This window comes from Eublepharis macularius, chromosome 4, assembly GCF_028583425.1.
Source record: "Eublepharis macularius isolate TG4126 chromosome 4, MPM_Emac_v1.0, whole genome shotgun sequence".
NCBI classification, from domain to species: domain Eukaryota; kingdom Metazoa; phylum Chordata; class Lepidosauria; order Squamata; family Eublepharidae; genus Eublepharis; species Eublepharis macularius.
The window spans coordinates 88,681,329-88,709,307 of record NC_072793.1 but is presented as its reverse complement, the minus strand read 5'-3'; the positions used below and the strand labels follow the sequence as shown (position 1 = coordinate 88,709,307).

Genomic DNA, 27,979 nt, shown 5'->3' with positions numbered 1-27,979 from the left:
TTTAAAGAACTTCTTTCATCCTCTTCCGGTCTGTGTCATAGGCTACACTATGCAGTCAGATGCTCATACAAGTCTCACAACTGCTCCGAAATGCCTCATCTTTTTTCTCTTGGCACAAGTCTTGTTATTTCATGGCTCTGCAATAGGGAGATGCAGAAGGCCAACACAGATTCTTTGAACTCCGTTACAGGAAACAAGAACTTTCTGCAAGTTGGCTGCCACAATCCTCAACAGCAGGAACTGAATAGCTTCCCAGGCAGCAGAAAAATGAGAGCATGACCTGCAAACATGTCCTGCTGTGATACCCCCCTTATGCAATAACTTTATTACTCCAGCTTGGTCACCCGAGACCTTTTCTAATAACCAGTAAAGCAGCGAGGAGAGAGTCCAAACAATAAATGTAAGATTACAGAGGGAAATTATGTTTCCAGAGCTTTCAAAAAGGCCAGGACTAATTTACACTAGAGAGAAAACTTCCTAATTAGTTTCAGCTACTTGCCAGGGTATTTTGTTTATCACTTGTATAATCCAGAGACATTAGCAACTAGAATAATTTGTAACTTGACTCCCTGATGATAGAACTTAATTTGAAGTACAAGTCTAAATGTTTTCAGAGTTTACAATGGGCAGCTTAACATCTCATGGGACTTGCACCAGTAGAGCACCTCTGAGGACAACAGCCTAAATTAAAGGCATTCCTTTTCCTCTATAATCTTAGCTGCTATGATGATATTATTATACAGCAACTCATGAGTCTGGAGGGAAACCCTACACAACCACAACACTATAAATACCAATACTAACATAGATTTTTAAAAAGATAAAACATGGATTTATTCCTTTATCTTCTGCTGACATATTGTACATATTTACACCATAATATTCATTTGGGTCATCCAAATTTTCTGCTCTTCTTCCCTCATATGGTCCTTGCAGAACAAACTATACACAGTCATTCACCAAAATCTAGATAGAATACAGAAATGGTCAGCTATCTTCAGCTAGAATCTCAGGATACTGGTCCCAGAACTGATCCCCAATGATGTCACAGTGCAAAGGTACTGCTGTCATCTTTATCCGGGTCACTTCAACTTCCTTCTCTTCTGTTTCTTCAGGAATTTTAATTTTTTTCTTAATAACTTTATTTACCTATAAATTCAATTGACAATGCAGAATCACAGAACTTGAAGTACTTCAGGACTAAAAAGCTATTCAAAATTCAGTTACTTACAATAGTACACTACTTAACTGATAACTGCTTACTTCATTAAAAAATAATTATTTTAAAAAGCCTACTCAATGTATTAGGAGTACTTTATTAAGAAAGAGGGGGTTTGTACTCTGTTTAGGACTGCACTGTCAGTATCACAATCATTTATGAGAATCTGTGAGAAACCATGGAGCGAACTTCATGCCTGGATCTGGATTTCTCATTCCAAACATTCCAAATTGCCTAAAGAATTATTTTAAAATATATATTCAGTGCTTCCACTTAATGTCTCCAAGGCAGTTTGCATAAAAAATTGTAATCATCTGCCTCATAAACATTTTAAACTGCAACAGAAGTACATTTTTGAGTTAGTGAAGAGTGCTATATTTGAAATTTAAGAAACAAAAGCTATGCATCACTAGATTATCTATTACAATAGTACCCCATAATCTTACAAAATAAACCAGCTTGCAACCTCATTGGTTAAAAGATGATTTTACTGATTAATCAACTAAAGCTCAATTAAAGTTTAACCCAATTAAAGCCAATGACCTCACTGTAACTGCAACACTTTAGCTTCTTCAGCACAGCCCATGTTTCCAAAATATTAGCTGAAGGATCCACTTTCAGGAAATCAGAGAAATATTAATTATTTGAGTTTCTCAATGCCGCAAAGTTACTGCTAGCAGCCTCTGTAACCCTAAAATACAAGATGATCTGATTTTTCTTTCACTGTATGCAAACATGTACATGCCTCAAGCCCAATTTATCAAGTGTGTTCATATCATTCTCGCATCTTGAATATAATGACAGTAATTTGGAAAACATTTACAAAAACATAAATAGACCATTAAAGTTGTTACCATAGATGAAAATATTAAACTAAAATGGATACTACACATTGGATGCAAACTACACTAACAGAATAGATATTTTTTACCTTCTCCCTAGCTACTACAATCCACTACCAAAATACTGCACCCTCCAAGGGGTTGAGAACTCTCAGAACAGCAAAGAGTACAAGGGGTGTGAAAAAGAGAAAAAATCACTGACGATTTCTCTCTATCCCCTGTGCAAGTAGAAGTCACAAAAAAGCTCATAGAAAAATACTTCAGACCCAATCCAAAATATCCAAAGGTTGATCATACTTTGAAAATATCTATAAAAAACAGCATTTGTTTTAGTGCCCTGCCTGCCAGAATTACCACTTTACTTTTTATCTAAGAGCAGACAATGTTAATTTTTTTTTAAAATGCAGACACCTAGGGTTAAAAATTTCAGGTTACCTACAGCCAAATTCTAAAAGTTGTTGTTACAGCAAACCCTCATCATTTGCACAGGATCCTTTCCCAGGATCACTGTGAATGGTGAAATCCAGGAATATTAACAGGGGCAGCCTTGGTCTGGAAAAGGACCCCACCCCGATGGAGGTGCAGCTGCCAGATGCATTGCCTGGTCCCAGTGGCTCTGGCGGCCCTGCAAGTCATCCAGTCTGGGTCACACAAGTGGCTTGAGTCAAGGTGATTATGAGGAGGCAGGGGTGGAGGTAGCATGCTCATGCTCTCCCTCTCTGTGTGTTGACTGACCACACAGGGAGAGGGGTCAAGGGTTCAGGACTAGGCACATCACATGGTTGGTCCACAAGCCACAAATAATTGAAAATACAAGTGGCAAACCCATGAAAGGCAAGTACCTACTATATAGCACAAAACTGGCTAAGATAGCGATATGCCAAACGATGTCACAAAATGTGGTGTTACTCCAAATATGCCAATGCAAATGTTCGTAACTTGTACATTATAAAATACAAATACAATTTTCAAGTGTAAACTGAATACCTTTTTATTTAAAGAACAAGAACATGTGGATTTTAGTGCCTAATGAGTGCCAAGAACATGTGGATTTTAGTGCCTAATGAGGAACAGATAGATTAAAATAAAAGAAATGAAGCAAAATATGCAAGGACAAGGCAACATACTTGAAGTTGTAAAAAAGTATAGGTATCAAAGCTGAACATAATACACCTGTTCACACTTCACAAGCAGGAGTAATCATTACTGGGATTCTAGAGCATGAGAAAAAAGCAAGAGTCCAGGAGCACCTATAAGACTAACAAAATTAGTGGTAATGAGCTTTCGTGAGCCACAGCTCACTTCTTCAGATTCTAGAATTAGCTATACCTCAAGCTAAAATTAACCTAACCACCCCTAAAGAAGTTCTAGTAGTTCAATTACAGGGATAGTTAAAATGGTACGCACCACTTAAAATGGGAGTAAGGCCATTATAGCTGATGAGTTCAGTATATGTGAAACTGTAGAAAGCCTATTCATTTTTCACGAAGTCCCAAGGTAACTGTCCAATTTTTTAAATAAACCACATACTGCCATTTTTATACCCACACAGGTGCCTGTATAAATGATTTTTACCTTTTGCCACACTAGAACCGTTCCTTTTCTATACATCAAGGGTTCATTGTTGTAGTTAATGTTGAATTCAGAAAATAAAATTTCATTCTTTTCACCTGCAAGTGTTCCCTGAAGAAAGGAAAATCATATGATAAAAAGCAGCATTATTACACAGGAACATGAGAGCATTACATCTTGCAATAATTTTCTACTCAGTCTATATGAGCCCTGCATTTAAGTAAAGCATTTCCCCAAGTCATATTAGTAAAACAAATATGACATTCCTACATATACATGCTTACAAAACACAGCAGTATTTATTTCTAGGTAATCATGTTTATGATTGGGCAGCAAAAGGCTTTCTCTGCTTGTTAAGTAGTTCACTTGTTGAACTATATGAAACAGGCATATCTAAACACAATGCTAGCCACCATGCCACATTGTCTGTTCTCCTAACCAGGTCTGCATATCTATTCCCCTGTCCCATCCAAACTCACTAATTCCAGTTTTGGCCAATAGCACCATTTCCTCTATTTGTATCTGGGTAACTACAGGTGCATAATAAGGGCATACCAAACACTCCATTCTCATAGCTGATTTTTCTCCCAAACTTTCATTCATCGTTGGTGATAATGAAATCCACGGACTTTCTTGTCACAAAACGTAAAGTATGTTTTTTGTCTCCAGTTCAGCTTTCCTTCTAAAATTGATCCTCAACATTTACATATCTGCCCCATCTCGCTTTTCCAATTGCTTTCAGCCAACCAGTCCTCTTCATATCGTCTTTACCTGGCTAAGGACTCTTTCCCTCCCATTTATCCCACTGCACCTTTTGGTCCTTTTTAGGCAATCCTGTGATGGTGCAATGTTCATACTGATAAAATACTAAGGCATTGCTTTGAATATTGCAACATGGAATAACCTACTACAGGGAAGGTGATACTCCTAAAACCATGCTAGTAAGAGACAGGGTTGCCTTTGGGGTATCTGGTGGTTGGTACCATATTCCTTGAGGGCTGACCACAGCCCATGCCTGTGGACTAAGGCATCAGAACCGGGGCGGGGGGGGGGGAGCATGGAGGAATTCAGTGCTTTGGAAGCACAGCGTGGGGCTTCCCCCTCTCCCATGCATGGGGGAAAGTGCAGAGGCTTGAGAACAAATGGATTCCACTGGTTTCACTCCCCTTCCCTCCCAGCTTTATGGGCATGGCAATTATGCTTGCTTTTCAGTGTAGTTAGTCAAATCACTTTTAAGTCACTTCAATAGGATGAGCCCCAATGCAAACCTTCAAATAGACTAGTAGATCTTGGAGTTCCTTGCAACTTACACCAAGATATACTGTACTGCTCTGATTTATTTTGTACATCAAAGCTATAGAATTCTTTCCCTTAGAACCCACTCTGGATATCACATCCAACCATAAGCTTAGTAGAGTCCTGTCACTAGCAATCAAGGATCTACATTAAGGGAATCTGCCAACACTAATCCATAGTATCCAGACTTCCATCTCTTCTAAACTCTGGTACCTAATCAATCGCACATCTCTTGCTTTCCCACTGCATACTCAAAGATTCAAACTTCCAATCCTAGCTGCCCTATCTGAATGATGACATGTACCAAGTGTCCATATTAATGAGCTGTATTTACATCCAGTAGAGGTGCCCTATAGTATAAAGGTATATCCCATTAGATGCTGTTCACTTGTCCTCTGTGCCACATGTATTTTTCCTGCATCCTTTTTGTGTACTTTTAATATACTCCTACAGTGCCTTATGCACTATGCATGCCCTTACATAGGCACCTTTTTAACCTGTGAAGGTTGTTGTGGCTACTTTGGGCGGGGGGGAGTTCCACACTTGGAAGTTTTCCACCTCAGATCCTTTGCTCTTCAGGACAGGTCACATGCCTTTATCATCACTCCTACACTTACATATATACTAGCATATTTAGGAACACCTAGAAACATCAATGACAAAATCTGTAGCATTCTTGTTAGTCATGGCTGTGTATGATTTGTAATTGGGTATGACAGAGTGTGCACAAGTGAATAGCTTTGTTTGTTACCTATTCTTCACTGAATTCTTTCTAGTTTGTACCATTGTTTGTCTGTTTGTTATAGTAAAGTCCCATGATCATACCTGAGTGTGTAATTTCACCACAAGTGTGATACTGGAGGCATTCCATCCTGCCTGTGTCTCCCCCCTGCCCCCTCCACCATTCAGCTCTCCCTGCCTCTTGGTTGCAGTGCAGGTTAGCGCTACCCACGAGACCCCAGTATAAAAGATCCCAATTCATATGTTAACACTTTCGGTGCCAGTCTGCATTCCAGACATGCTCAGAGGGACGCTGCTCACAGCTAGAGAACAGACACATGTACCCATCCAGGGAAAAAAACTTTTAACCTTAGTTTTGACAGGAAAGTAAGTATTGCATATACTTGAACAGTTCTGTTTTTTCCAGCAGGAGGGGGAGTTTTTCCCTATAGTTTCAAAGCTTTTGGAAATTTTGTGTCTCTAATCTGAAGAGTATCTTCATTCCAAAAAAAGATCAAAGAATCACTCACCCATTAACAGCTGACACACTCTCAACAACTGCCATTTCCTCAATTCTTCATACCTTTGTCACAGAATTAGCTAAACTTTATTTTCCTAAATTTGAGGTATATAACTGGATGCTAATTTAAAATTTTGATAATTCAAATAAGAATTTAATTTTAGTTTACAAGCCTATTTATAACTCTTATCCACTATGAATTGTCCACTAGCTGATTACAAGTGAAAAACTAAAGGAATAAGCACTGCAACAAGAACAGAAAATCTAAAAAAAGTGGCACACTGTACATTAAAAAAAACTCTCTGCTTGTGTGTGAAGTGTCTATAATAAATGTCAATGGTTTTTCTATGCCCAACTTCTAGAAAGGTCTAAATCAGATAAAAAATTATGGGGCTTTGGTTACGAAAAGACAGAGCTTGAAAAGGAGCTTTGTACAAATGATTAACATGTTATTTCCAAAATGTACAAACTTGTTGAAATTTGAAATAGAAGAAGAAAGTGTGAAAGATTGTATGGTAAAATGGGCTAAGAATTTGGGATATAATATGCAATGGACCAGTGGGAAAATATGTGAGTAAAGGGGCTTAAATTCACTTTGAACTCTACACTTAAAGAAAATTTCTATGAAATGATGCATCGATGGTATATTTCTCCTGATAAATTACCAAAAATGAGTAAAAGTATGTCAAATAAATGTTGGAAATGTGAGCAACATGAAGGAACATTTTATCATCTTTGGTGGACTTTCCCCAAAGAAAAAAAAATTTGGTTACAAATTCATATGATAATACAAAAAAAATGTTGAAGATCAATATACAATTTAAACCAGATGCCTTTTTGTTGGGATTAATGGATAAACAGTTGGAAAACAAACATGGTATCTTATTTCTACATATGACCATGGCAGCTAGGCTTTTTATATGTGCAAAAATGGAAAAGTACAGCATTGCCTTCAACTGGATCATGAAAATGATGGAGTTAGCGGAGATGGCTAAATTTAACAGTTCCAGTAAGAGATAAAACACTGTCTATATGGTTTACTGGAAATCCCTTATTGACTTCCTGCGTGAGATGAGGAAAAATGAACTGATGATTTGTGGCTTTGATTTCTAAGAAGACAAATTTGGGAAAAATAAATAGAAGCGGACAGTATTGAAAAGGTAAATTTTGGCAATATTAAAACTAAAAGTATAATGTTTGTTAAAATATAATAGGTGCTGTAGAGAAAAATGGAAAATGAAATATGTATTATTTTTCTTTATTTTCAATTTTTGTTTTTTTATCTCTTTGTATTCTTTTTTCTTTACTTTCTTTTTTCTATTTCTTGGCACTTTTTTATTGAGCTTTTAATTTTATTAATAAAATAAAAAGTATTCTTGATTTTAAAAGAAAACACTCTGCCTGTCAGACCTATGTGTGTGAAACAGTTTGAACTACAAACACTGCTGGTGTTAAACACAAACTACTAAAAACTTCCTACTAAAGGAGGAATCTTAAAGTTACATACCTGTAATCTCGTTTGCGCTTGTACAGGTGTCAAGCCACTTCTCTGTACAAGACTCCAAAATACCGTATTGTACAGATTATTAATGTGGCCTGTAGGAATACCAAATAGAACAACAATTAGACTATTTTCAAAGTCTAGAATGGGAATGTATTAAACAAGATTTGTCATGACCCAAAACAACACTGTAAAAGATGCTGTTATAAACAGCAATATGAGTACTTTAGAGAAACCCAATTTTAATTTTAGCTCTGCTACATATTGTTCAGCATATGATCCAACTATAAAGTCCTAGGACAGATTTTTAATGTGGGTACATTTTTAAACTGTACACCTGTTTTTTCTTGCTCTGATTAGAGAGTATAAGTTTTAAAATGCTTAAATTAAAGATTAAATTTACAACCAAAGTTGACTGGATAACTGCTGTACTTGACAAGAGATACACGGAAATCATGCCTCCTCTTCTTAATTTTGTTGTTGTACTCAGTGCAGGAAAGCAAAGACAAGAACAGATTCAAATCTTTCTGTACAACTAGAAACATACTATTTGTATGTGCTCTGTTATATGTCTTTAACTGTGCAGGTTAGAGCAGGCCTTGACAAATTTTCTTTGGCTTTATGAGCCACTCTAAACATTTACAAGCCAGACTTATTTCTCAGTCTTCAGGGGTTTATATTTTAACAATAAAAATGTCTAATTGTTGCTTCCTCCAAACATACAACAAAAGTGTTGTAGTGTATAAATAAATATGGGGTAACCCTGGTGTCATCGCAACAAAAAACTAACCACTATCCTTCATCAAAATAAACATTGCACTTTCACTGTTAATCATTTAGAGGCACTTACGATAAATGACTGCTAAAAATACTAGGAGCCACAATGAAATTTCCAGCCACCCTAGTGCCCTGGATTTGTTGAGCTCTGGGCTAGAGACATTTTAAAACAAGAACTAAAAACCTAGATGAGGTTGGCTGGTTGCAGCCTATGCACCTGTCCATTCTCCAAGGTTATGGCTTGATGAAACTATTTTACCCACTCACCCACCACCCATTTACAAGCTAGGGGTTTTCCTAGCTTGAAAATAGTTGCTTACAATCAGCTTGTCTCCAACTGAGATAGTCCTTTAGATTCTGGTCACTAGGATAGAGTACGACACGTCCATCAAATCCTGGTGGATACAAAAGAGGCTGGTCTTCAAAGTAATCTTTCCAATAGAAAACGTAGCTGGAGGCAAACTGGGAAACCACATGAGTCATGAACTTGCTTGCAAAAAAAATAAAGGAGAAAAGTTAATATCATCACTGCCACTAAAGACTATCTGCCTGTCTAATCTAATAACACACTTCAAGTACCAAAATAATTTATTTCTGAGATAACATACGTATTTTAAAGATTTATCCTCCATTTTTCAATTAATCAAGTTACCTCCAAGGTCGCTTATACCAATGCAAGGAACATGACTTCTGATTGAACACAGCCATTGTTATATGTAGGGAGCTTGTGATGTTCAAGCCTCTAAGCTCAGCACTCTGGTGCTCCTACTGCCATTGTCCTTACAGAAGGCACTGTAAGCCCTAAGTAAACACCTGCGCCAAAAAGCGTTCTGTCAAGGAGCACCGACTGGAACTGTATCTAAGACAGCATTTCTCATCTCGGCCCAAAGAAATGTGATTCCCAACTCATTTTGTGGCGGTGAAGAAAGCTGATGTTACAAGCCTCTCCCAGACCGGGGGTAATAGCTTCTGCCAGGTATGTTCAGCACCAATTGTAAATGTCTCTAGCTGCAGTCACTACCATACCCAGGGATACTGCCTGCAGGTAACTATTTAAAAATATTTGGATCTCTGCATGCAAAAAAGGATGCAAAAAAATCTAAGTGTTAAGGTTTTCCTCCAACTCTCTCCTTTTACATGATTCCATTTACTACCTTTCCAAGCCTACAGTTACCCTAATGTCATAGCACCTGTTAAATTTGGTGATTTCTTCCAAAATCAGAGTCACTCTGATTCACTGTACCAGGGTAAGACTTAAAAAGCCAAATTTGCTTATGTCTCTTTAAAAGGTATATACTATAAAAAGGGCATACATTTAAAGAGGAGAAAAGAGAGCGAAGAGAAGGTCTAAAGCCAGTTACCTAGATCGCCTCTTAAACCAGTTACTTCTCTTTTTGAAAATAAAGCTGTATTCATCACTTTGTCCATAAGCAATAGCAATATCCTTTAGCTCCTGCATTACTGTCTGTGCACACCTGTTCATCAACTGAAGGGCACGGTCATCATTGGGCTTCTTGAAACCATGTTGCTCAGCAAAGCTTTAGAGAGGAGAAAATATGTTAGAGGAATGTAATATCAAACGTATTCAAAATGCCATACTTGGACTTATGTTCAGCACATATGTTCTGAAGCCCAAAGACAACCCATATGTACTGGGGGGGGGGGGGGAGAGTAATCAAAGATCATTCTAAAAACCTCAGTAGTACCTCACAAGTTACCCAGTATCTTCCACAAGAGTGAAACAACTATCTTGCAACTGCAAATATCCTCCCACTTCCCTTAGAAATTTTGGTGGGATATAAATTTATCCCAGTTAATTTCATTAATAACTTAGCTGAAGTTGTTCATTCCATTTTCAATGAACGGTTACTTTGATAGTTTTATGAAAGAATCACGAAACACTTTATGTACTCAAACGTGCATTGTGTATTTTGATAGTCGTTCAGAAAGCAACGACTGTAACTCTTAGAATGCGATAGCGTATGGGGCTGTGCGCGTGCTCCGTTACTGCTTCTCGCCGTGGGATCACTCCCCCCACCCCACCACACGCACACACTCCGCAAGGCACTACCATCCAATCGAACTCCATCCGACCACGCACCAGTCACTGGTTTTGTAAGGGGTTGGGGTTCCGCTGGCTGCGGGGTAAAGAGACATCCCCTCCCCACCCTAAAGTGTTGACCGCAGATGTCTCCCCCTCTGCCTCACTCTCAGGAGAGCAGGCATTGCCCTTGGCAACCACTAAGAAGCGCGGAAGAAGCCGATGACGGAAGTAGGCCCTACCGGTGGAAGTTGCGGCCGTCCAACCGGACCACCACCCAGCAGTTGGGCAGACACGTATCGTCCGGTTCGAAGTCTCGCACGTATTCGAACTTGCTCTTTGCCATGGCGACGCGGACGCAGCCCAGCCGCGCGCGGGTTCCGCGAACAACGGTGGCGGCGGCCGCAGCAAAATCACAGGCAACCCTCTGCCAGGGGAACATCAGCGGAAGTAGCCTACAGCGGCAACCGGAAGAGGCGAATCTAGCTCCTGTCTCTATGATGATGCAAGGTCTTCGTAGCTAATCACTTAGTCGGTGGGTGGGAGGGACTTTTCTACAATAGACTAACACGTGGTTATTACCCCCCCCCCCTCCCGCGCTTCGGTCGATTGCGCCGGTCTCTATAGCGACAGTTCTTGTTTTGAGCGTTCCAGGGACCCCGGCTCAGGTTAAGTGATGTCTAGTGACCCCTCACACCACACGGGGCATCAGACGGCTTGAACACCACAAGACAACCTCACTTGAACGGTTCGTCGCTTTGTTCCCGCACCAAAAATGCCAAGAGTCTCTCGCGCCGGGCGGGGAGCGCAGCGGTGCACACATACCCACGGGGCGTCTTGAGACGATTGGCCGCATCCTCCCCCCGCCCCCCTTGACTTAACAAAAACCTTGCTTCGTTAAAATTCCCAAGAACCGGCAGTCGCCTGGGGCTTGGCGCAACTTGAAGCGACATGGCGCGCCAATGTTAAACCGCGGGACCCGCGCTTTCCTCCGTGGGTCTCGCGGGCGACCCCATTGTGACGCATCTCTCAGGGTAACCATGGCGACCCTCAGGAAACAGGCCCAAGGAGGGGAAAGCGGGAAGCACGTGGAGCCCCACAAGTGGCGGCGCGAAGCTCCCGCGAGCCTGAAGGCGGAGTCTCAGAGTGGCGCGTGCCTCTCGGGTTGGGGGGAGGTGAGCTGAGAACGTTTACAAACCAACCGCAGGAAACAAACGGGCATAACAGAGGGAGGTGGCTGAGCTCATAATCCCACAACAATCCCACTCCCGGCGGTGGGCTGCAGCATGGAAAAGGGGGCGCAGGAAGAAAGCCCCCGAGAGCAACACTGCCTCCTGCATCCCACAGCTTGGCAGGGCGCTCCCTGCATGGACCACCTTCTCCTGCACCCACTACCTGGGCAGGGGACCAGGGACTCGCCCCTGTTGCTCTTCTCTCATAAACAAGGTCCCCAGCATCATCTCTTGCAACCCCTGTCCCCCAACCCCAGTGCCGTGCACAGGGAACGGAAACCTCCACACTCTGAAGAAGGCTCTGGCAAAGAGCAGCAGCAGCACTTTGGAGAGGAGCAGGCTTGCCTCAGCAGGCAGCTTTCCCAGTCCATCGTTGGGCTGGAGCCTGCAGATTGTGAGAAGCAGGTTCAGGAGAAGAGTCAGCAGAAGGAGGGGCAAGTGAAAGCTGAAGAATTGGAGCAGGAGAGCCAGTCGATCTTGACAAGCAGTGGCAACAAGAAGAAGAGAGGGGATCATAAAGCGATTGCCACCCATCAAGGAGGGAAGGATGAAGGCCAAGTCTTGGGCAGTGACAATGCAAAGGGCAAGGGGGGACTGAAAGTGGGGAATGTAGAAGAGACAGAGGAGATAAAAAAAGAGGCAAACGGGAAAGAAAATTGTGATGCTGAAACACAGTCAGGAAGAGAGGAGCCCATAAAAAATGAACTGGTGGAGCTTCCTGAGGAGGACTGTCAGGGGACGGAAGAGGTGGCATCCAAGCCTCATGCATCCTCCAATGGCCCAGCTCACATGAGCAAGGATGCTGCCGTGTCTCAGCCTCTGGGGATGCAGCATTCTCAAGAACTGAAGATTCCAATGACACTTCATCCTGTCCCTCCTGGGGCCAGAATCCAGTTCCAAGGACCACCTCCATCTGAGCTCATAAGAGTGACTAATGTGCCTGTGGCACAAGTGCCCCTTAAAATGCAGTCTTTACTGGAGCCTTCAGTGAAAATTGAAACAAAAGATGTGCCTCTTACAGTGCTTCCCTCAGATGCAGGTATTAGATAGGAGAAGATTAGACTGTGCTGTGCCATATTACTCTTTAGATGGTAATGAATATATAAGCATTCACTGGAATAAAGCTCTTCTTACACAGAGAGCTAAACAAGCTGTTTAAACAACTTCACATATGACTTTGACAGCTGTAGCAGGCATCAGGCAAAAGCAGATGAGATGGCAGTACACACCCTCTACCATTTTAGCCTAATGTTTTCTGGAGTGTAGAAATGTAGAGAAGAAACAGTATTCTCTTTTCTATAAATCTCTAATTAAGGTATGGTGATAAAGTTATTCATAGACACAAAATAATTATTCATAGACACAATGTCTGTGTCATAGCACCAGAAATAACATAGAACTATGACACCTTAAACTAACATTTATTGAGACATACACTTCTGTGGGCTAGAACCCACTTTATCATACTATAATGTTTGATGCTACAATACATTTGTTAGCCTGATTTATTAATTTCCAGCCTGTTGTTCCTGTAAGAAACTCAGGAGCAAAAAGATTATTTGTTCCCCCATGCTGGTGTTTTATTGTAGCCACTGTGAGATACTTAATCAGGAAACTACACAGGAAGAAGAGTTACCATAAGAAGAGCCCTTCTGGATCAGACCAGTGGTCCATCTAGTCCTGTATTCTGTCCTACAAGGTGGCCAATACCAGAGCCCAAGTGGACAAAGACCTCCCATTGATGCCATCTCCTCGCACAGGCATTCAGAGGTTTACTGGTCCCAATTGTGGAGGCTCTGCTTAGCCATTATGGCAAGTAGCCACTGACGGACCTATCTTATGTAAATTTAATTCCCTTTAACCCCATGCCTGTGTTCTGACTTCAGTCCAAAACCCCTCTCTTCACATCTACTGTTCAATGTTAAAAAAAATGTTGGACTTTCCAGTTATGGATGCAGTTACAGAGCTCCATGTAGTTTGACCCCTAGATGTCACCATTTACAGTTCCAAGAACCACTTCCATCTCACATAAAAATGACAAAAGTGCCAATGCACTGTGTAGTTTGACCACTAGATCTCACGATTTATAACTTGTGTCCTGAACACAGAATCATCCTTCATGGTGGGCATGGAATGTTTCTTACACAAATTAGCAGGAGCTGTTGCTTCACTGTTGATCTTTCAAGAGTGCAGTCATAACCACAGTACAGACTCCGCATCAGCCGTTAGTGGCTCACCAGCAAGCCCATTGCCCTCCACCTGTGTGCCCCCTTCATCCACTTTCTTGCAGTCCCTTCCACCTGCATTCCTGGCCTATTTAGGGCTTTAAAGGTCAACACCAGTGCCTTGAATTGTGCCTGGAAACAGAAAGGCTGCAGCTGGCTAACTAGTTGAAGCTAGTTAAAGCCATCCCTGGTCACAGCTGCCATTTACTTATCAGCTATAGGCCCAGGTCCAAGAGTACCCCAAACTATGGACCTGTTCCCAAGGTGAGTGCAGCCCCATTCAAAACAGGTGACCCTTTAAGTCCCAGTCCAGATTTTCCACTCACCAGTAGCACTTGTCAGGATTTAGCTTCAGTTTATTAGCCTGCGTCCACTCCAAAACTGCCTCCAGACAATGGTTAAGGGTTTCTAAAGCCTCTGGGATCAGTCAGAAGCATGAGATAAAGCCAATGTCAGTTGCATATTGGTGACAACAAAGCCCAAATCTCCAGATGACCTCATCTAATGCTTTCATGCAGATGTTGAAAAGCATAGGGGACAAGAACCTCCCAGGACACCAAAGGCCAAGGGGCTGAGCATCCCCCAGCATCACTTTCTGAAACTTACCCAGAACCGCTGCTAATCAGTGCATCCCAGGCTTAGACAACATTCATGTTTTAACTAGCAACTGCAGTGAATAGGTTTTAAAAATAAAGGAGAACCCAAATGGGCTTCAAACTCTGCCATTGAGGGAGGAAAAGTTGCTAGTTCCTGCCTTGCCCCTTGGCAATTTTACTTCATGGAAGCAATACTGGGAGAGAGTTATTTCCCCATTTTTGCTGCTTCAAGTAAACAAAATTCTTGATGCAGGGCAGCAAAAATGGAAATAGCCACAATGCTGTTTCCAGGTGAAAAAATGGCTTGGGGTAAGACAGGAGCCCTTCCTCTCCTCTGACAGCATCCCAAGTCTGTTTGGGCTTTTATTATTTTTTTAAGCCATTCCCTGAAGATGATTTGAGTGGCTGTGGGAAACCCAGACCCAATGTGTTAAAAACCCAAATGTAGTTTGGCCTCAGTCCCAGCTTGGAAAGGTGGTCCAGGAGGAGGCCATGTTTGAAGATATTGAAAGCTGTTGAGAGGTCAAGGAGAATCAACAGAATCTTACCCCCTCTGTCCATCTCCTGATGCAGGTCATCCACTAGGACAACCAAGGCTGTTTCAGTTCCAAAACCAGGCTTGAAACAACACAATTAGAATATCAAAAGCAAAAGAAACCCTCATAAACCAGAAAAACAAAATAATGGAGAGGGAGTTCCCTCTTACCTGAATATGCTGCATATAACTTTAGAATGTTTTAAGTCGTATTTGTCTTGAAAGCTCTTTTTCATATAAACAACTTACAAGATAAATATGATTTCAACATTTCAATTTTTTTCTTGAGTAGCTATCTAAAATAATACTAAAATCTCTTGATTTATGTCAGGCTTTGATTTACCATTTCAGTTTTGAAATACAACTCTCCCTCCCTTCCTCTCTTTCTTTCTTTCTTTCTTTCTTTCTTTCTTTCTTTCTTTCTTTCTTTCTTTCTTTCTTTCTTTCTTTCTTTCTTTCTTTCTTTCTTTCTTTCTTTTGGCTATTAAGGATGTTCTTCAAACCCATAATTTCTTTTATTTGGAAGAGAACCAAAAAGTATATGTCCTAATTTAGGTTAGTGAAGGTAAAGAATGTTAGATAATACCCAATTCCTTCCAAAATGGGATTATTACAGAACAACTTCAAGAAGTATAAACCACAATAGCCAATTTTTTAAATAACATTTTACTCCTTTATTGTATTTTGTGATTTATTGTTATCATGTTGTAAACTGCTTATAGAGAGGTGAGCTATAAATATTTTAATTAATCAAATAAATCATCATTTACACCAGCAGAACATGCTGGCTTTAAGAATTTGTGTGGGAACCAGTGAGTTTGTAGAATAATTCTGATGACTTTGGAGCAGCCCTAAATACAAATCAACAGGGATCTGCATGATTAATCTAAGAACATCTTAGATTAATCTTATGTAGTTTACTGACTGGATTCAAGTCATCCAAAAGTGGCCTAGATATAAAATCTCTACAATATGTTTGCTCAGTATTAAATCAGATCTACAAAGAAGTAGTATTTTAAAGAGGTTTAGTACCTGTGAAGGTTCTGACATTCTAGTTGTATCAGGTTCAAATTTTTGTTGATAAAGGTGAATTACGGTACAATCCTAAACAGAATTTCTTTAGTCTAAGCCTTCTGATTTCCATATGCTTAGCCTGGAGTAACTCTGCTTAGGACTGCACCGTCAGACTGTTTTGTTGCTTGGCAGTCCTAAGCAGAGTTACACCCTTTTAAGCCCAATTACTTCAATGGATTTAGAATGCATTGTAAGTTACTCCAAAATAATCTTATAGAGAACATTCCTACTCGGGTCTATTCACTGGGACTTGCTCCCAGGGAAGTGTTCTTAGGAGCATTCCTTCTCTGCCCCTTGGCCATTGGCCTGTGCGGTTCCACAAGGTTTGATCTTATCCTCCATGCTATTTAATCTCCACTGGGAGAGGTCATAAGGAGGTTTGGGCCCTTGTGACTCCAGTATGCAAATGATACCCAGCTGTACCTCTTTTCCAGCTAATTCCTAGGATACTGTTGCTGTTTTGAACTGGTGCTTGGAGTCAGTAATAGACTGGATGAGACTGAACAAGCTGAAATTGAATCCTGATAAGACAGAGGTTATAGAAAGTTAATAGAAAGGCAGAGCAGGAACTTGAGATCTCTTGTGTCTTGGAAGGGCTTATACTGCCCTTGAAAAGCCAGGTTTACAACTTGAGAGTACTGCTTGACACAGCAAGAGACGAGTTACATGAGAACATGTTCGTGGAGTCGCAATCTTAGCTGGGAAGCTGAGTTTTAAAAGAGATCGGAAGGCTTTGTCAATTTCCCCTCCCTACAGAGCCAGGGAAGAGCTCTCCTCAGAGGGTTTGTCAATTTCCTCTTGGCCTCTGTAGAAGGGGAGGTGAAACTGATAGAGCCTTCCAGAAGCAAAGAGGAAATTAAGAAACCCTCTGAGGAGATCTCCCTGGGGTCTGTTGGCAGGATTGTCTGGGGCTGAGGCTTCAGGGGCAGGCCTAGGGATCTGTGGGCTCTGAGAGGTATCTGGTGGTCCCAGGTGCCCCCAAGCTCCCTCATCTTACTCCAGAGCAGTCCTAGTTCATGCTGGTCACCCTTGGATGAAGAATCTGTTCTTGAGTCCAAGTCTGATTCAGGTCCTGACACTACCATTGAACCATAGCTCCCTCCCCTAATAATTTCTTGACATCAGGGCTTTTTTTGTGGTGGTACTCATTGGTACTGAGTACCGACATCTTTTGAGGGGGCTCCCATGACCTGAGGAGGAATTGGTAGAAAACCATTTATGGGTACTAGAAGGGGGGGCTTAGCAAAAAAGCACTGCTTGACATTATTTAGCAAACCACTATGTTGCTGAAAAAAGTCAGCATTCTTCATCAAAGGCACTTCAAAGGGAGAAACTGGCAAGAAATTGCTGAATTACCATTTATCCATACATTTAATTGTTAACCAGTACTGAAATATAATGCCCTTTTCAAGATATACACACCTTTCTTAGACCTTCTTGGTAATTGAACCAATCTATGGAATGGTGTTCCAGAGAAGGACAGGAGGGTACCATCTTTGCCAATTTTCAGAAAGTCATGTAAGTGTACTGTATTTTAGAGAGTCTTTTGTTAAGGTTGATGGTTACATATTTTGGGGTCAGTTCAGGAATTGTTAGGAATTTTTCAGTTGTGACTTGTATTAATGATAAACTGTAATTCTCATATTTTGGTTAGATTTTGTATGTTGTTAGTTGCCTTGAGTCTGTGGAGACAGGCAGAATATACATGTTTTGATTAATAAATTTAAAACCAACAACATAGCCAATGTCTTTTTTAGCCTCTGCAGCTATTATATTTGTAACTTAAGTAGACTATGCACCAAATTATATTTTTCAATGACAAATATTCTCCTCAGTCACACAGCAGTTACTGAGAACTAATTTCCCAACTGCCACAGGAGCCCAGTTCAGATCAGTACCTGAACACAGGGGAAGAGATTCAGCCATTTTCCTGGCCTACAGCCCTGGATGGGTGTAGCCTCATTGGAGAGTTGCATTAAAAAGAAGAGAGTTGGGTCAGCGGAACCTGCAATCCCAACTCAGATATGTTTGATGAAGTAGACTCTAGCCATGAAAGCTTATGCTTCAGTATACCTTTTAGTCTTTATGTACCTCAAGACTTCATTTTGTTTTGACATTATGTTAGCATCCATCTATTTAAAAACAGATCATCTAGTTTTTAGCAATTTGGAAATCTCACTTCATCATTGAAAATTTTCCACTCCCAAGATTCTGTAAACTCTCAAGGAGTCTGGACAGGATAACTTTCCTTCCTCTTCTTTCTTCCTTTATCCAGGGGTCTGTTTCCATGAGATCAAGTTCACAGGGTGGCGACCCATGACCCAAACTGTGAACTCCGTCACAATCATATGTTACTTGTATGTTCTGCTGTCTTCCATATGTGCACTTTCCACTCTGGATCAAGACTACAGTGCAGAAAGAACTTCAGTTCCTCTTCCTGGTATGCTATTATCCCAAACAGCAAGTTCAGGGGGACAGTTACTTAACATTTCAGAAGAGTTCTTGGTCTTCTGCAATGGACCAACAATCTCTTCCCTGGATCATTTCTGTCCAGGATGCGGGGGGTCGGGGCGGTCTGGAGCTACTTTTGTATTGGGGACATGGTGCCAATCTGGAAAAGCAACAGTGCTCATGGGAAGAAAGAACATGCATGTAATGTTTGCTGTGACAGAGTTCACAGGTTTGGTCAACATTTCACGCTTCTGGAACATATTCAGTCCACGTGTGGCTTTGGAGGAGTATTCATTTTCTTTTTGGTTAATTTACAGAGTCATTTTTACATATCTGAGAAATCCCTGTTTATGTAAAGAATTCCTACCTTGTAAATGGGTGATCTGCTTTTGCTGCTTCTGTGATTATAACAAAGGCCAGTTACTTTACTATTAAATATAGTGTTAAATTCATGCCGATATTCTGTCTGTCTGTCTGTCTGTATATTTACAACATTTATATGCCTCCTTTCCAACCACCTCAGAGTCCCCAAAGTGGCAAACATTAAAAGATTTCAAACAATAAAACTTTTCAAACATTGAAAAAAGTTTTAGGATACAAACATATATAAACTATTTAAAACAATTAAATAAAACATACAAACACTTAAATGCATATAAATACAAAAACATGGAGAAGAGGACACTAAACAAACAAAAAGGCTTCATCTACTGTTAGGTTAATGATAGAGGGAGACAGACAAATCTCTCTGAGGAGGGAGTTTCAGGTCTTGGGGCCATGACTGAAAAAGCCCGTTCTCAGGGCACCTGAAGCAGGGCCTCCAAACATGACTGAAGTGTTCAGGTAAGTTTATATAGGAGTAGGTGGTCCTTAAGGTCCAAGACATATATAAGGCTTAAAAGTTAATACCAACACTTTGATTTGGGCCCAGAAGCAATTTGGGAGGTGGTGTAGATGGAACAAGACTGGAGTGATATGGGCCATACAACCCACTTATGAACACAGCATTCTGTACCAACTATAGCTTCCAGTCTTCAAGGGCACATCTATGTAGAGCATATTGTAATAATCTAATCTGGACATGCATCACCGTGGCAAGATCTTTCCTACTCAGAATGGGCTGCAGCTGGCTTACTAGCTAAAGGTGATGAAAGGAGCCCCTGGCCACCCGTGCTACCTGTTTACCCAACAGGAGGCCAGGGTCCAGCAGTACCCCCAAGCTATGAACTTGCTTCTTTAGCGGGAGTGAAGCCACTTCCAGACCAACATACTGTGTAATTCGTGGGCCAACCCCCCACCCCCCGCCCCCAACAAGAGCACCTCTGTTTTGTTGGGATTATGATTCAGCTTGTTAGCCCTCATCCATCCCAAACCTGCCTCCAGGAATCTGTTCATGGTTTCCATAGCCTCAGGATCTGTTGGAAGTGCAAGATGGAACTGAGTGTCATCCTCATAGTGGCAACTCCAGATGATCTTGTCCATCAGCTTTACATTGATGTTTAAAAGCATGGGGGACAAGATGGAAACTTGCAAGACTCCAGAGGCCAAGGGGCTGAGCAGCGTTTATCTTCATTAACATGAATGATTAACACATATCTTCATTAACACTGTGGATTCACCTGATAGACAATGAGTATTCAGATGATGACAAAAGAGTCTTCCTTACTGATAGTGTATGTTGTCCTTAATTGGCTGAAATGTTCTCTTCTTTTTCTGTGACACACAGCAAAGCTAATGGGCAAGTCAGAGGGGGAAAATAAAACATGTTTAAATCTAGAGTCCGAGCATGTCAAACAAATAGTTGGGAATTTGGGGGTAAGTTTAGCTGGATAGGAAAAGGCCTGAGAAAGCACTGGCTTGTTTTTATAATCTAAAGCAAGGGGTCAGCAGTTTGATTGCTACTGTATGAATCTGTTACTTCCAATATTAATTTGTAAACAAGAATGTTACAAAGACAGCACAACTCTATAGTACTCTTGCATCCAAAGGAAATTAAGGTGGCGACCCTGTACAAACTAATTTAGTAGCATTGGATATTTTTGACTACATGTGCACAAGACAGTACTGAAAACCTTACAATGTTACTGCTCAGTGTTTGTGTATGCAAATGCACGGGGGGAGGGGCAGCATGCAGATTCTCTGCAGCCACTGGAGAGCATCTTCCCACTATCCACCCAAACCTGGAGAGAGTTTCCATTTATTTTACAGTTTCTAAACATTGTATTTGGGAAACTGTGCTAAGATGCTATAAAATAATAGAATCCAGACATTAAATACAGTATCAGGATATGAACTCTTCTGTGAAGTCTTTGGCAAAACTTCTTTGTCTCCTCTCTTTCTACAATTAAAATGAATTTCTATTTCCCTGTTCTTCCCCACCTCCCTCCCCTTCCTCTATTGTCTTTCTTGTCTCCAGTTCTGGACTGTGAGCTCCTCAGGGCAGAGACTGGTCTTCTTGGACTACATATAGCACCGTCAACATTAATGGTGCTATATAAATAATAAATAGTACAAGATATATCACTTCCAATGTTTCTTTTTACCATCAGCAACACCTTTCCTTAGTCTCATTACCATCATTTCCAGTAGCAGTTCTCAAATTCTTTATAGAATGTGGAGGGAACCAAAAGCATGTTGACTAGGATCTGAAGAGGCTTACGCAAGGGGCTTGCAATAGTCCCATGGATTTTAAAAATGTATTTCTTGTTTAAACAACTGATACCTCTTCCCCTGTCCATAGCATATCGCCAACTGCTTTAAAACTTCCCCAAGTTTCAAAAGTAATTTTTTGCCAAACATGATGTGCGAACTGCTGTTCAAGCAAAACAAATCTAAAATCCTTTGAGGAGGGTTCAATTCTTTGAATTCTGGTCATTGTTATAGTCTGTGTTAGACCAACATTGATAGCATGCTTACTGGATTAACCTTTGAATGAAACAAGGTAATACTACATTTGCTGTTTCCTTCTCTCTGTCCTTCAGGAATACCAGATACTCCATTTAGCAAAGACAGAGATGGCCATGTCAAGCGTCCTATGAATGCATTTATGGTGTGGGCAAGAATTCATCGGCCAGCCTTAGCCAAAGCCAACCCTGCTGCCAATAATGCAGAGATAAGTGTCCAACTTGGACTGGAGTGGAACAAACTCACTGAAGAACAAAAAAAACCTTATTATGATGAAGCTCAGAAGATTAAAGAAAAACACAGAGAAGAATTTCCTGGTAAAGAATATTTATTTATACATGTTTCAGAATCTGTTCGTTGTAGAGCACCTTTTGTATAATCCTGAAATAGAGCAGAAACAGAAATAACTATTGAGATATGTCCTCTAGATATATATTTTCACTAATATATCCATTTCATTAATTAGTGAAAATAAGCTTTGAAGAATCGTAGTTTCCTTAATAAAAAATTTCAAACATGAACATTTTTTTCTGTAATAAAACTGTTCCATTCTGTTTCATTCCCACCCTAAATTTAAATTCTTCCTCTCCTAAATTATATCATGTTTTATTGGTTTTATTTCTTCTTGTAACCATCAGATATAACAATGCCTTGAGTTTAATTTTATTTCATATCTATTTTTTCCAAAAAATGTGACGAAAATTCAAATTATACAAATTTAGCACAAGCAGAACAAATCATGTAAGTATTACTTGATGTAATAAAATGATCAGAATCTGACCACGTTTTTATCTCTGAGAGTACTTATTGATGAATGAAAGAGAATAACGTGTTTTGTCTCACTGAGCGTACTTTTAATATTTTTACAGGTTGGGTTTATCAACCACGACCTGGTAAAAGGAAGCGTTTCCCCTTGACAGTTTCTACTGTATTCTCCGGCACTACTCAGAATATTATTGCTACGAGTCCAATAGCAGCCTCCACTGTTTTTACTGGGACCTCTCAGAATATCATTACTACAAATCCAACAACCATATACCCTTTCCGATCACCCACCTATTCCGTAGTCATACCCAGCGTACAGAACAGCATTGGACACCCAGTCTGTGAGTTCATTCCAATAGTTTATGTGAGTTCTTTAAATGATAGAAAACAAAAGAATCCAATGTGTGTATGCATGCTAAGAGAATAATGATATAAGAATGTTTAAAGCAGCAATCAAATAACAACAATATGTCAACAAAGGCTTCACAAAAGATAAACAGATGATAAGACACAGTATACTTTGTGACAGCTTAATTATTTCCTTTAAGGATTTGATTCTTTATTATAATGTGCAAAATAGTTTCTAAACCTTAACCTCTGTCAGTGCAAACATTTGGACATCACACTATTATTACTAGTAAAAATCCTAGGGCATGGTGCAAAGGCACAAAATGCCACAGCATTGTAGCAGCAAGCAGGTCTGAGTTTGTTCAAGTAGCTATCTAGTGCTAAGCCAGCTGCCTTGAGTTCAAAGGGGAAAGGCTGTTATGTAAATGTTATAAATAAATAACATTACTGTTTCACAAGGAGTTCCATTCCTTCCATCCATTATTGAGTCCATTGTCTTAGGTTCTTCAAGAGAGCAGGGCTGAGCTAGCCTGCTTTTCCAAATCTGACTCTTATAACTCCAAGCCTAAAGACTCTTAGGAGAAAGTAAGGAACAGTTTCCCACCACAGTCACTGGAATCTCTTACGGATTCTCACTGCCTCTCCTCCACAAATTCCAAAGCTCCTATCTTCAGAAAGGGCAAGAGGGAAATTGCATTCACACATGAAACAGTCTAAGAGATCTCCTCACATGCCTCCTCTCAGACTGCAACTATTCATACTGTCCCATAGAATTCATGTGGGTTCTGCTTTTTGGTCATGCTAGAATATGACAGAGTGCTGGGAATTTGGTTTTATTCTTATGAAGATGGAGAATTGAGAGACATGCAAATCATGCCAGAGGGAGGCTACCACAGGCCAATGGTAACACTATGCCTCGTGGATTTCATTGTGTGGAGTCTTGAAGAATATTTATAATGAGAATACATTTTAAAAGATAAATTAAAGATCACAGCATTTGCTATTTTTTAATATTGTTGATTCATGGAAAGAATGTTCTAATGGTTATGGATATTGGGCTGGAGGATGTCATATTTAAAAAAAGGAAGGAGCAGGTTTGGGGGGGTTGATACTGAGGCTTACAAAAACAGGAGAAACGAGCTCTCTGATTTTTAATATAAATGCAAGATTTGAGTTCAGTAGCACCTTAGAGACCAACTAAATTTCCAGGGTGTGAGGTCTTGAAAGTCAAAGCTCCCTTTATCAGACACATGGAGTGGGAAAAGGTAGGAATCTTTAAAATCCATGTCAAGGGTGAGATGGGTATTGCAAATTAGACTGTCAGGAAAATAGCTATAATACTTGTTGCAATTAGGTTGATAGGTTGATAGATAAATGAAGAGTGATGCCATATAGGTTCATGGATTTTATTTTATCTTTCGGTCACAGTATGTTTTACGTAGTATGAGATGTAAAATAATGGGGACTTCTCACTCATGTCATAACTGGATCATTTCTCTTTTTCACAGGTGAAGCCCCTTCTAATCTCCAGCTGCCAGCTCCTTCTGCTCAGCATCCAGGCCCCATTACGCTGTTCCAGCCCAATGTAGGAAGCACACCACAACTGGCTGCCCCAGCTACAAACTTGCCGATTCGCCCCATGCTTCAACCTCAACGTTTTGCTGCACCCTCACCCACAGAAACTCACCGTGTGTCTTCAGCAACAAATTGCTCTCTAAAAAGACCCACCCAAGTTTCCATCGAGAGTGCAAGCAGGAACCCAAATAATGCAAACACTGCACATTCCAGATATGGTGTCTCTAATAATCAGCCCCCTAAGGAATACTCAGGTGTTTCTTCTTGTTCTAGAAATGGACCCATTCCCCAAGCTCCTCCCATCCCTCATCCACATGTCTACCAGCCTCCTCCCATTGGTCATCCAGCTACTCTATTTGGAGCTTCTCCTCGATTTTCATTTCATCATCCATACTTCTTACCTGGACCACATTATTTCCCATCAAGGTAATACAACAATTTACATGTGCTCCAGAATAAAGAATCATATGATAACCAGGCAACCACTGAAGGATTTGGACTGGCAAGATCTAGTATGAATTTCTGTAAATGTTCTTTTTTTCTCCTACTTTCCTTCTCACTCATTTCTCATCAGTAGTCCAGTGGCTAAATCTAGGGCTGCTATGATGTCCTGTATATGGGGCTCCCTGTTGCTGGGAGACTTCTGTTTTCAATCCTTCCTCCCCCCGGGCAACCTCTACCCTGTAAAATTATGGCCGAGTTGTAGGGTTCCCAGTCCCCCTCTGCTCCTCACCACCTCTTACCTGGCTAGCCGGGGGTGGGGGGAGTTGCAGGGGAACATCATTCCCAGCACCACAACAAAGGGAAGGCATACACCCCCAGATACCCCCAACCTCCAGTTTAGACCCTGGGGGACCTGGCAACCCTACACAGTTGGGTAGTGCTGGCGGTTGAACTGGGCTCAGTTTCACAGTAGAGAATCTACAAGAACTTGCAGGGGGGCACCTTCCCTCCTCTCCTTATATCCCCTTCCACACACAATTTCTTCTTTTCCTCCTCTTGGCAACCCCCATATCCTCTCCTCTGTCCTGCTTCCTTCTTTCCTTCTCATCCACCCATCAACCTACCTTTTATTGTTCCCCATCTTCAGCTATATTTATTATTTATTTAGTTCATTTATATTCTGCCCTTGTCCCCCGTGAGGACCCAAAGCACCTTATATCATTCTCCTCTCTCCTCTGTTTTTCTCCTCACAACAACCCTGCAAGACAAGTAAGGCTGAGAATATGTAACAAGCCCAAGATCACCCAATGAGTTTCCAAGGCAGAATGGGGATTTGAACCTGGGTCTCCCAGATGCTAATCTAAAACTAATCACTACATCACACTAGCTTTTGTGAGGAAGGGCTGCTGTCAAACAGTAGCAAACAGTCAGGCCTGGGTAAGTTGTGCAAGTCATGTGGTCACAAGTTGCCTGGTGGTTGGTATCTGGCCTGGCTCTAATGAGTCCACCCTTAAAGGCCAAAACAGCCCTGGAAAGGGCTCTGCCCCTCCCCCTGCTTTTTACGGGGGGAAAAACCCCAAGACTTGAAGGCTGGCAATACAGTGTGATTGACTAGCAATTGCCAGTGAGGGCATTTATTTTTTAAAGCTACAGGATCCTCTTCTATTATTTGGAGGGGAGGAGTTAATCTCCAGTTTTCTTTTTTAAGATTTCAGATTCTTAAAAATCTTTTTTAAGATTTCAGAAAAACACCTGAGGTGTGTTTCAAGTATCTAGAAAGAAGTGTCTTGTCTGTTCATTGAGCATTAAATATATTGATGATAAATCCTATGTACAATGTACACATTTTAATTTTTTTAAATGTAAATAATATTGGCAACTGCTAAACAGCATTAAAATATTTAATGATTATATATTATTAACAGTTCAGTGTTTTCAGTGTTATAAAGTTTAACTTAATATCAAAATATGCTGATTGTCCTACGTTTTGTGACTATGTAAAAGTGTTTCTGTTCAAGTAATACACCCTCTTTTGTTTACTGCAGAATTTATTTTCTGCCTTCCAATCCAAAGAGTCACCAGCCAGTTTGAATACATTAAAATAGGCCTTCAGTTATTATAAGACTTATTATAACATTTCTTTGTCTCACTGCAGCACATGTCCATACAGCCGTCCTCCTTTTGGCTATGGGAACTTCCCCAGCTCCATGCCTGAATGCCTTGGCTTTTATGAAGACCAGTATCAAAAACATGAAGCTATGTTTTCCGCTCTGAACAGAGACTATCCTTTCAGAGAATACCCAGATGAGCATGTGCATAGTGAAGACTCCCGGAGTTGTGAGAGCTTGGAAGGGACGTCCTATTATAGCAGCCACAGTCAGACTGAAGAGGAATACTTAAACCCTATGCCGCAGCTGGACATTGGGGCCCTTGAGAATGTTTTCACAGCAACCCCATCCACACCCTCAAGTGTACAGCAAGTCAATGTGACTGATAGTGATGATGAAGAAGAAGGAAAGGTGTTAAGAGATCTGTAATTTTAAAAACCAAGTGATAGCATCTAGCATATTTTAAAAAAGAAAAAGAAAATAAAACATGTTGGTTATATCACAGTGTTCTAGTGAGTGTGGTTAAAAAGCCATAACAAATCCAGATTTTCTTAAAACTTATATGCCATATGGAAGATTTTTCTGGACAATGTAAGATATCGTGCTCTCAGGAATTATATCTTCTTACTTCTGCTTTCAGAAATTGTACCCGCCAGTTCTTATGCTTGTACTGTTTGTTACATCTGTCTTGTTCCTTGCTTGTGATGGCAGGTAACACTTCTAATACTATATTGCCTGATGCACAGTGCCAAAATATACACGTATAGATGACACTGTTTATCATCCTTCTGTATTCCTGCCATTACAAATACAGTACCATAAGTGGCACCACTTATGAGGGGCAGACTGTATTATCTTAAACAAAAACTTTATTATTTGTGTTCCTATGTAACATAGTAAAATTTTCATCCAGTTTCTTCTGGCTCCCAATTTAGTAAATGAAATTATTCTATTTATACATTTCCTAATTGTGCCCAGAATGTATATTCTGTTGCCCTTCGAGATAAAACTTTGCAGATTTTAAAATGTAGCCTTTGGTCAAAGTGGTTAGCTTTTAAACAACAAACTACAGTTGTTTCAGAACAATATATATAGTGGAAACAGTTATATGATTATTTAAAAAGATACAGCCACTTTTAAGGTTTATCTTTTTTTCTGCAAGAAGACTCGTATATGAAAATTCCTACAGTGTTAAATGTTTCTAAACCATAAATAAGAATGAATCTAGTTCATATTTTGTGTACAGATGAGCTATGATTCTATGCCAGAGACTAAACTCTAATGCATTTTTTAAAATAAAATGTTTATAGAAACAGTTGCAAGATAAAATGTTGCTAAACTATCTATTCATGTTACAAAACATTTCGTTTTATTTTCATATTTTTCTTTGTTTTAGGGAGTTTGTGGTACATTTGTTCCTTTTTTGTTACATTAAAATAAAATCACATGAACTATATGTTGTTAGTTCTATATATTGTGGCAGATATGAGTTATGTTATCAATATCATCATCCTCTTTGTTTATTCATGAGAAAAGTGAAAATGTTTAGCATTTTTTGTTTAAACATCTCTTGACAGAAACGTGTACCGCAAAGCAAGCTTGAACATCTTGTAGATAGACTGTTCAAAGAAGGTGACATCACACATGTTTTTTTAACGTATGTGTACTTACTCATAAGTCCAACTGCAGCCAGTGGGGCTTACTGTCAAGTTGGAGTGTATATAGGCTTGCAATA

At 40.3% G+C, this 27,979-nt stretch overlaps 2 protein-coding genes across 3 annotated transcripts; one reads left to right on the top strand and one right to left on the bottom strand.

Annotated features, from left to right (window-relative positions):
- Positions 1-807: 807 nt before the first annotated feature.
- On the bottom strand, positions 808-10,938 carry THG1L (tRNA-histidine guanylyltransferase 1 like). Of its 2 annotated transcripts, none has more exons than XM_054975870.1 (6): positions 10,731-10,938; positions 9,809-9,985; positions 8,768-8,937; positions 7,677-7,765; positions 3,637-3,744; positions 808-1,149 (listed from the first exon to the last, which is right to left on the bottom strand). In XM_054975870.1, exons 1-6 carry the CDS (start codon positions 10,928-10,930, stop codon positions 988-990), a joined length of 906 nt encoding a protein of 301 aa, XP_054831845.1. In that variant the 5' UTR covers positions 10,931-10,938; the 3' UTR covers positions 808-987. The 2 variants fall into 2 exon arrangements, with proteins under 2 accessions (XP_054831845.1, XP_054831846.1); XM_054975871.1 differs by having other exon boundaries at positions 9,923-9,985.
- Positions 10,939-11,774: 836 nt separating this feature from the next.
- On the top strand, positions 11,775-26,673 carry SOX30 (SRY-box transcription factor 30). Its single transcript, XM_054978723.1, has 5 exons — positions 11,775-12,759; positions 21,583-21,822; positions 22,375-22,611; positions 24,127-24,619; positions 26,292-26,673. Exons 1-5 carry the CDS (start codon positions 11,775-11,777, stop codon positions 26,671-26,673), a joined length of 2,337 nt encoding a protein of 778 aa, XP_054834698.1.
- The last annotated feature ends 1,306 nt before the right edge of the window (positions 26,674-27,979 follow it).

Bases quoted from the DNA above. Each gene is read 5' to 3' on its own strand.
- THG1L (XM_054975870.1), bottom strand. From the start codon at position 10,930: ATGTTCCCCTGGCAGAGGGTTGCCTGTGATTTTGCTGCGGCCGCCGCC. The intron at 9,986-10,730 runs GTAGGGCCTACT...TCCTCTCTAAAG, and splicing joins GACGGCCGCAACTTCCACCG to CTTTGCTGAGCAACATGGTT. The intron at 3,745-7,676 runs GTATGTAACTTT...TCCTTTCTTCAG, and splicing joins AAGCGCAAACGAGATTACAG to GGAACACTTGCAGGTGAAAA.
- SOX30 (XM_054978723.1), top strand. From the start codon at position 11,775: ATGGAAAAGGGGGCGCAGGAAGAAAGCCCCCGAGAGCAACACTGCCTC. The intron at 21,823-22,374 runs GTAAAGAATATT...ATATTTTTACAG, and splicing joins ACACAGAGAAGAATTTCCTG to GTTGGGTTTATCAACCACGA. The intron at 24,620-26,291 runs GTAATACAACAA...GTCTCACTGCAG, and splicing joins CCACATTATTTCCCATCAAG to CACATGTCCATACAGCCGTC.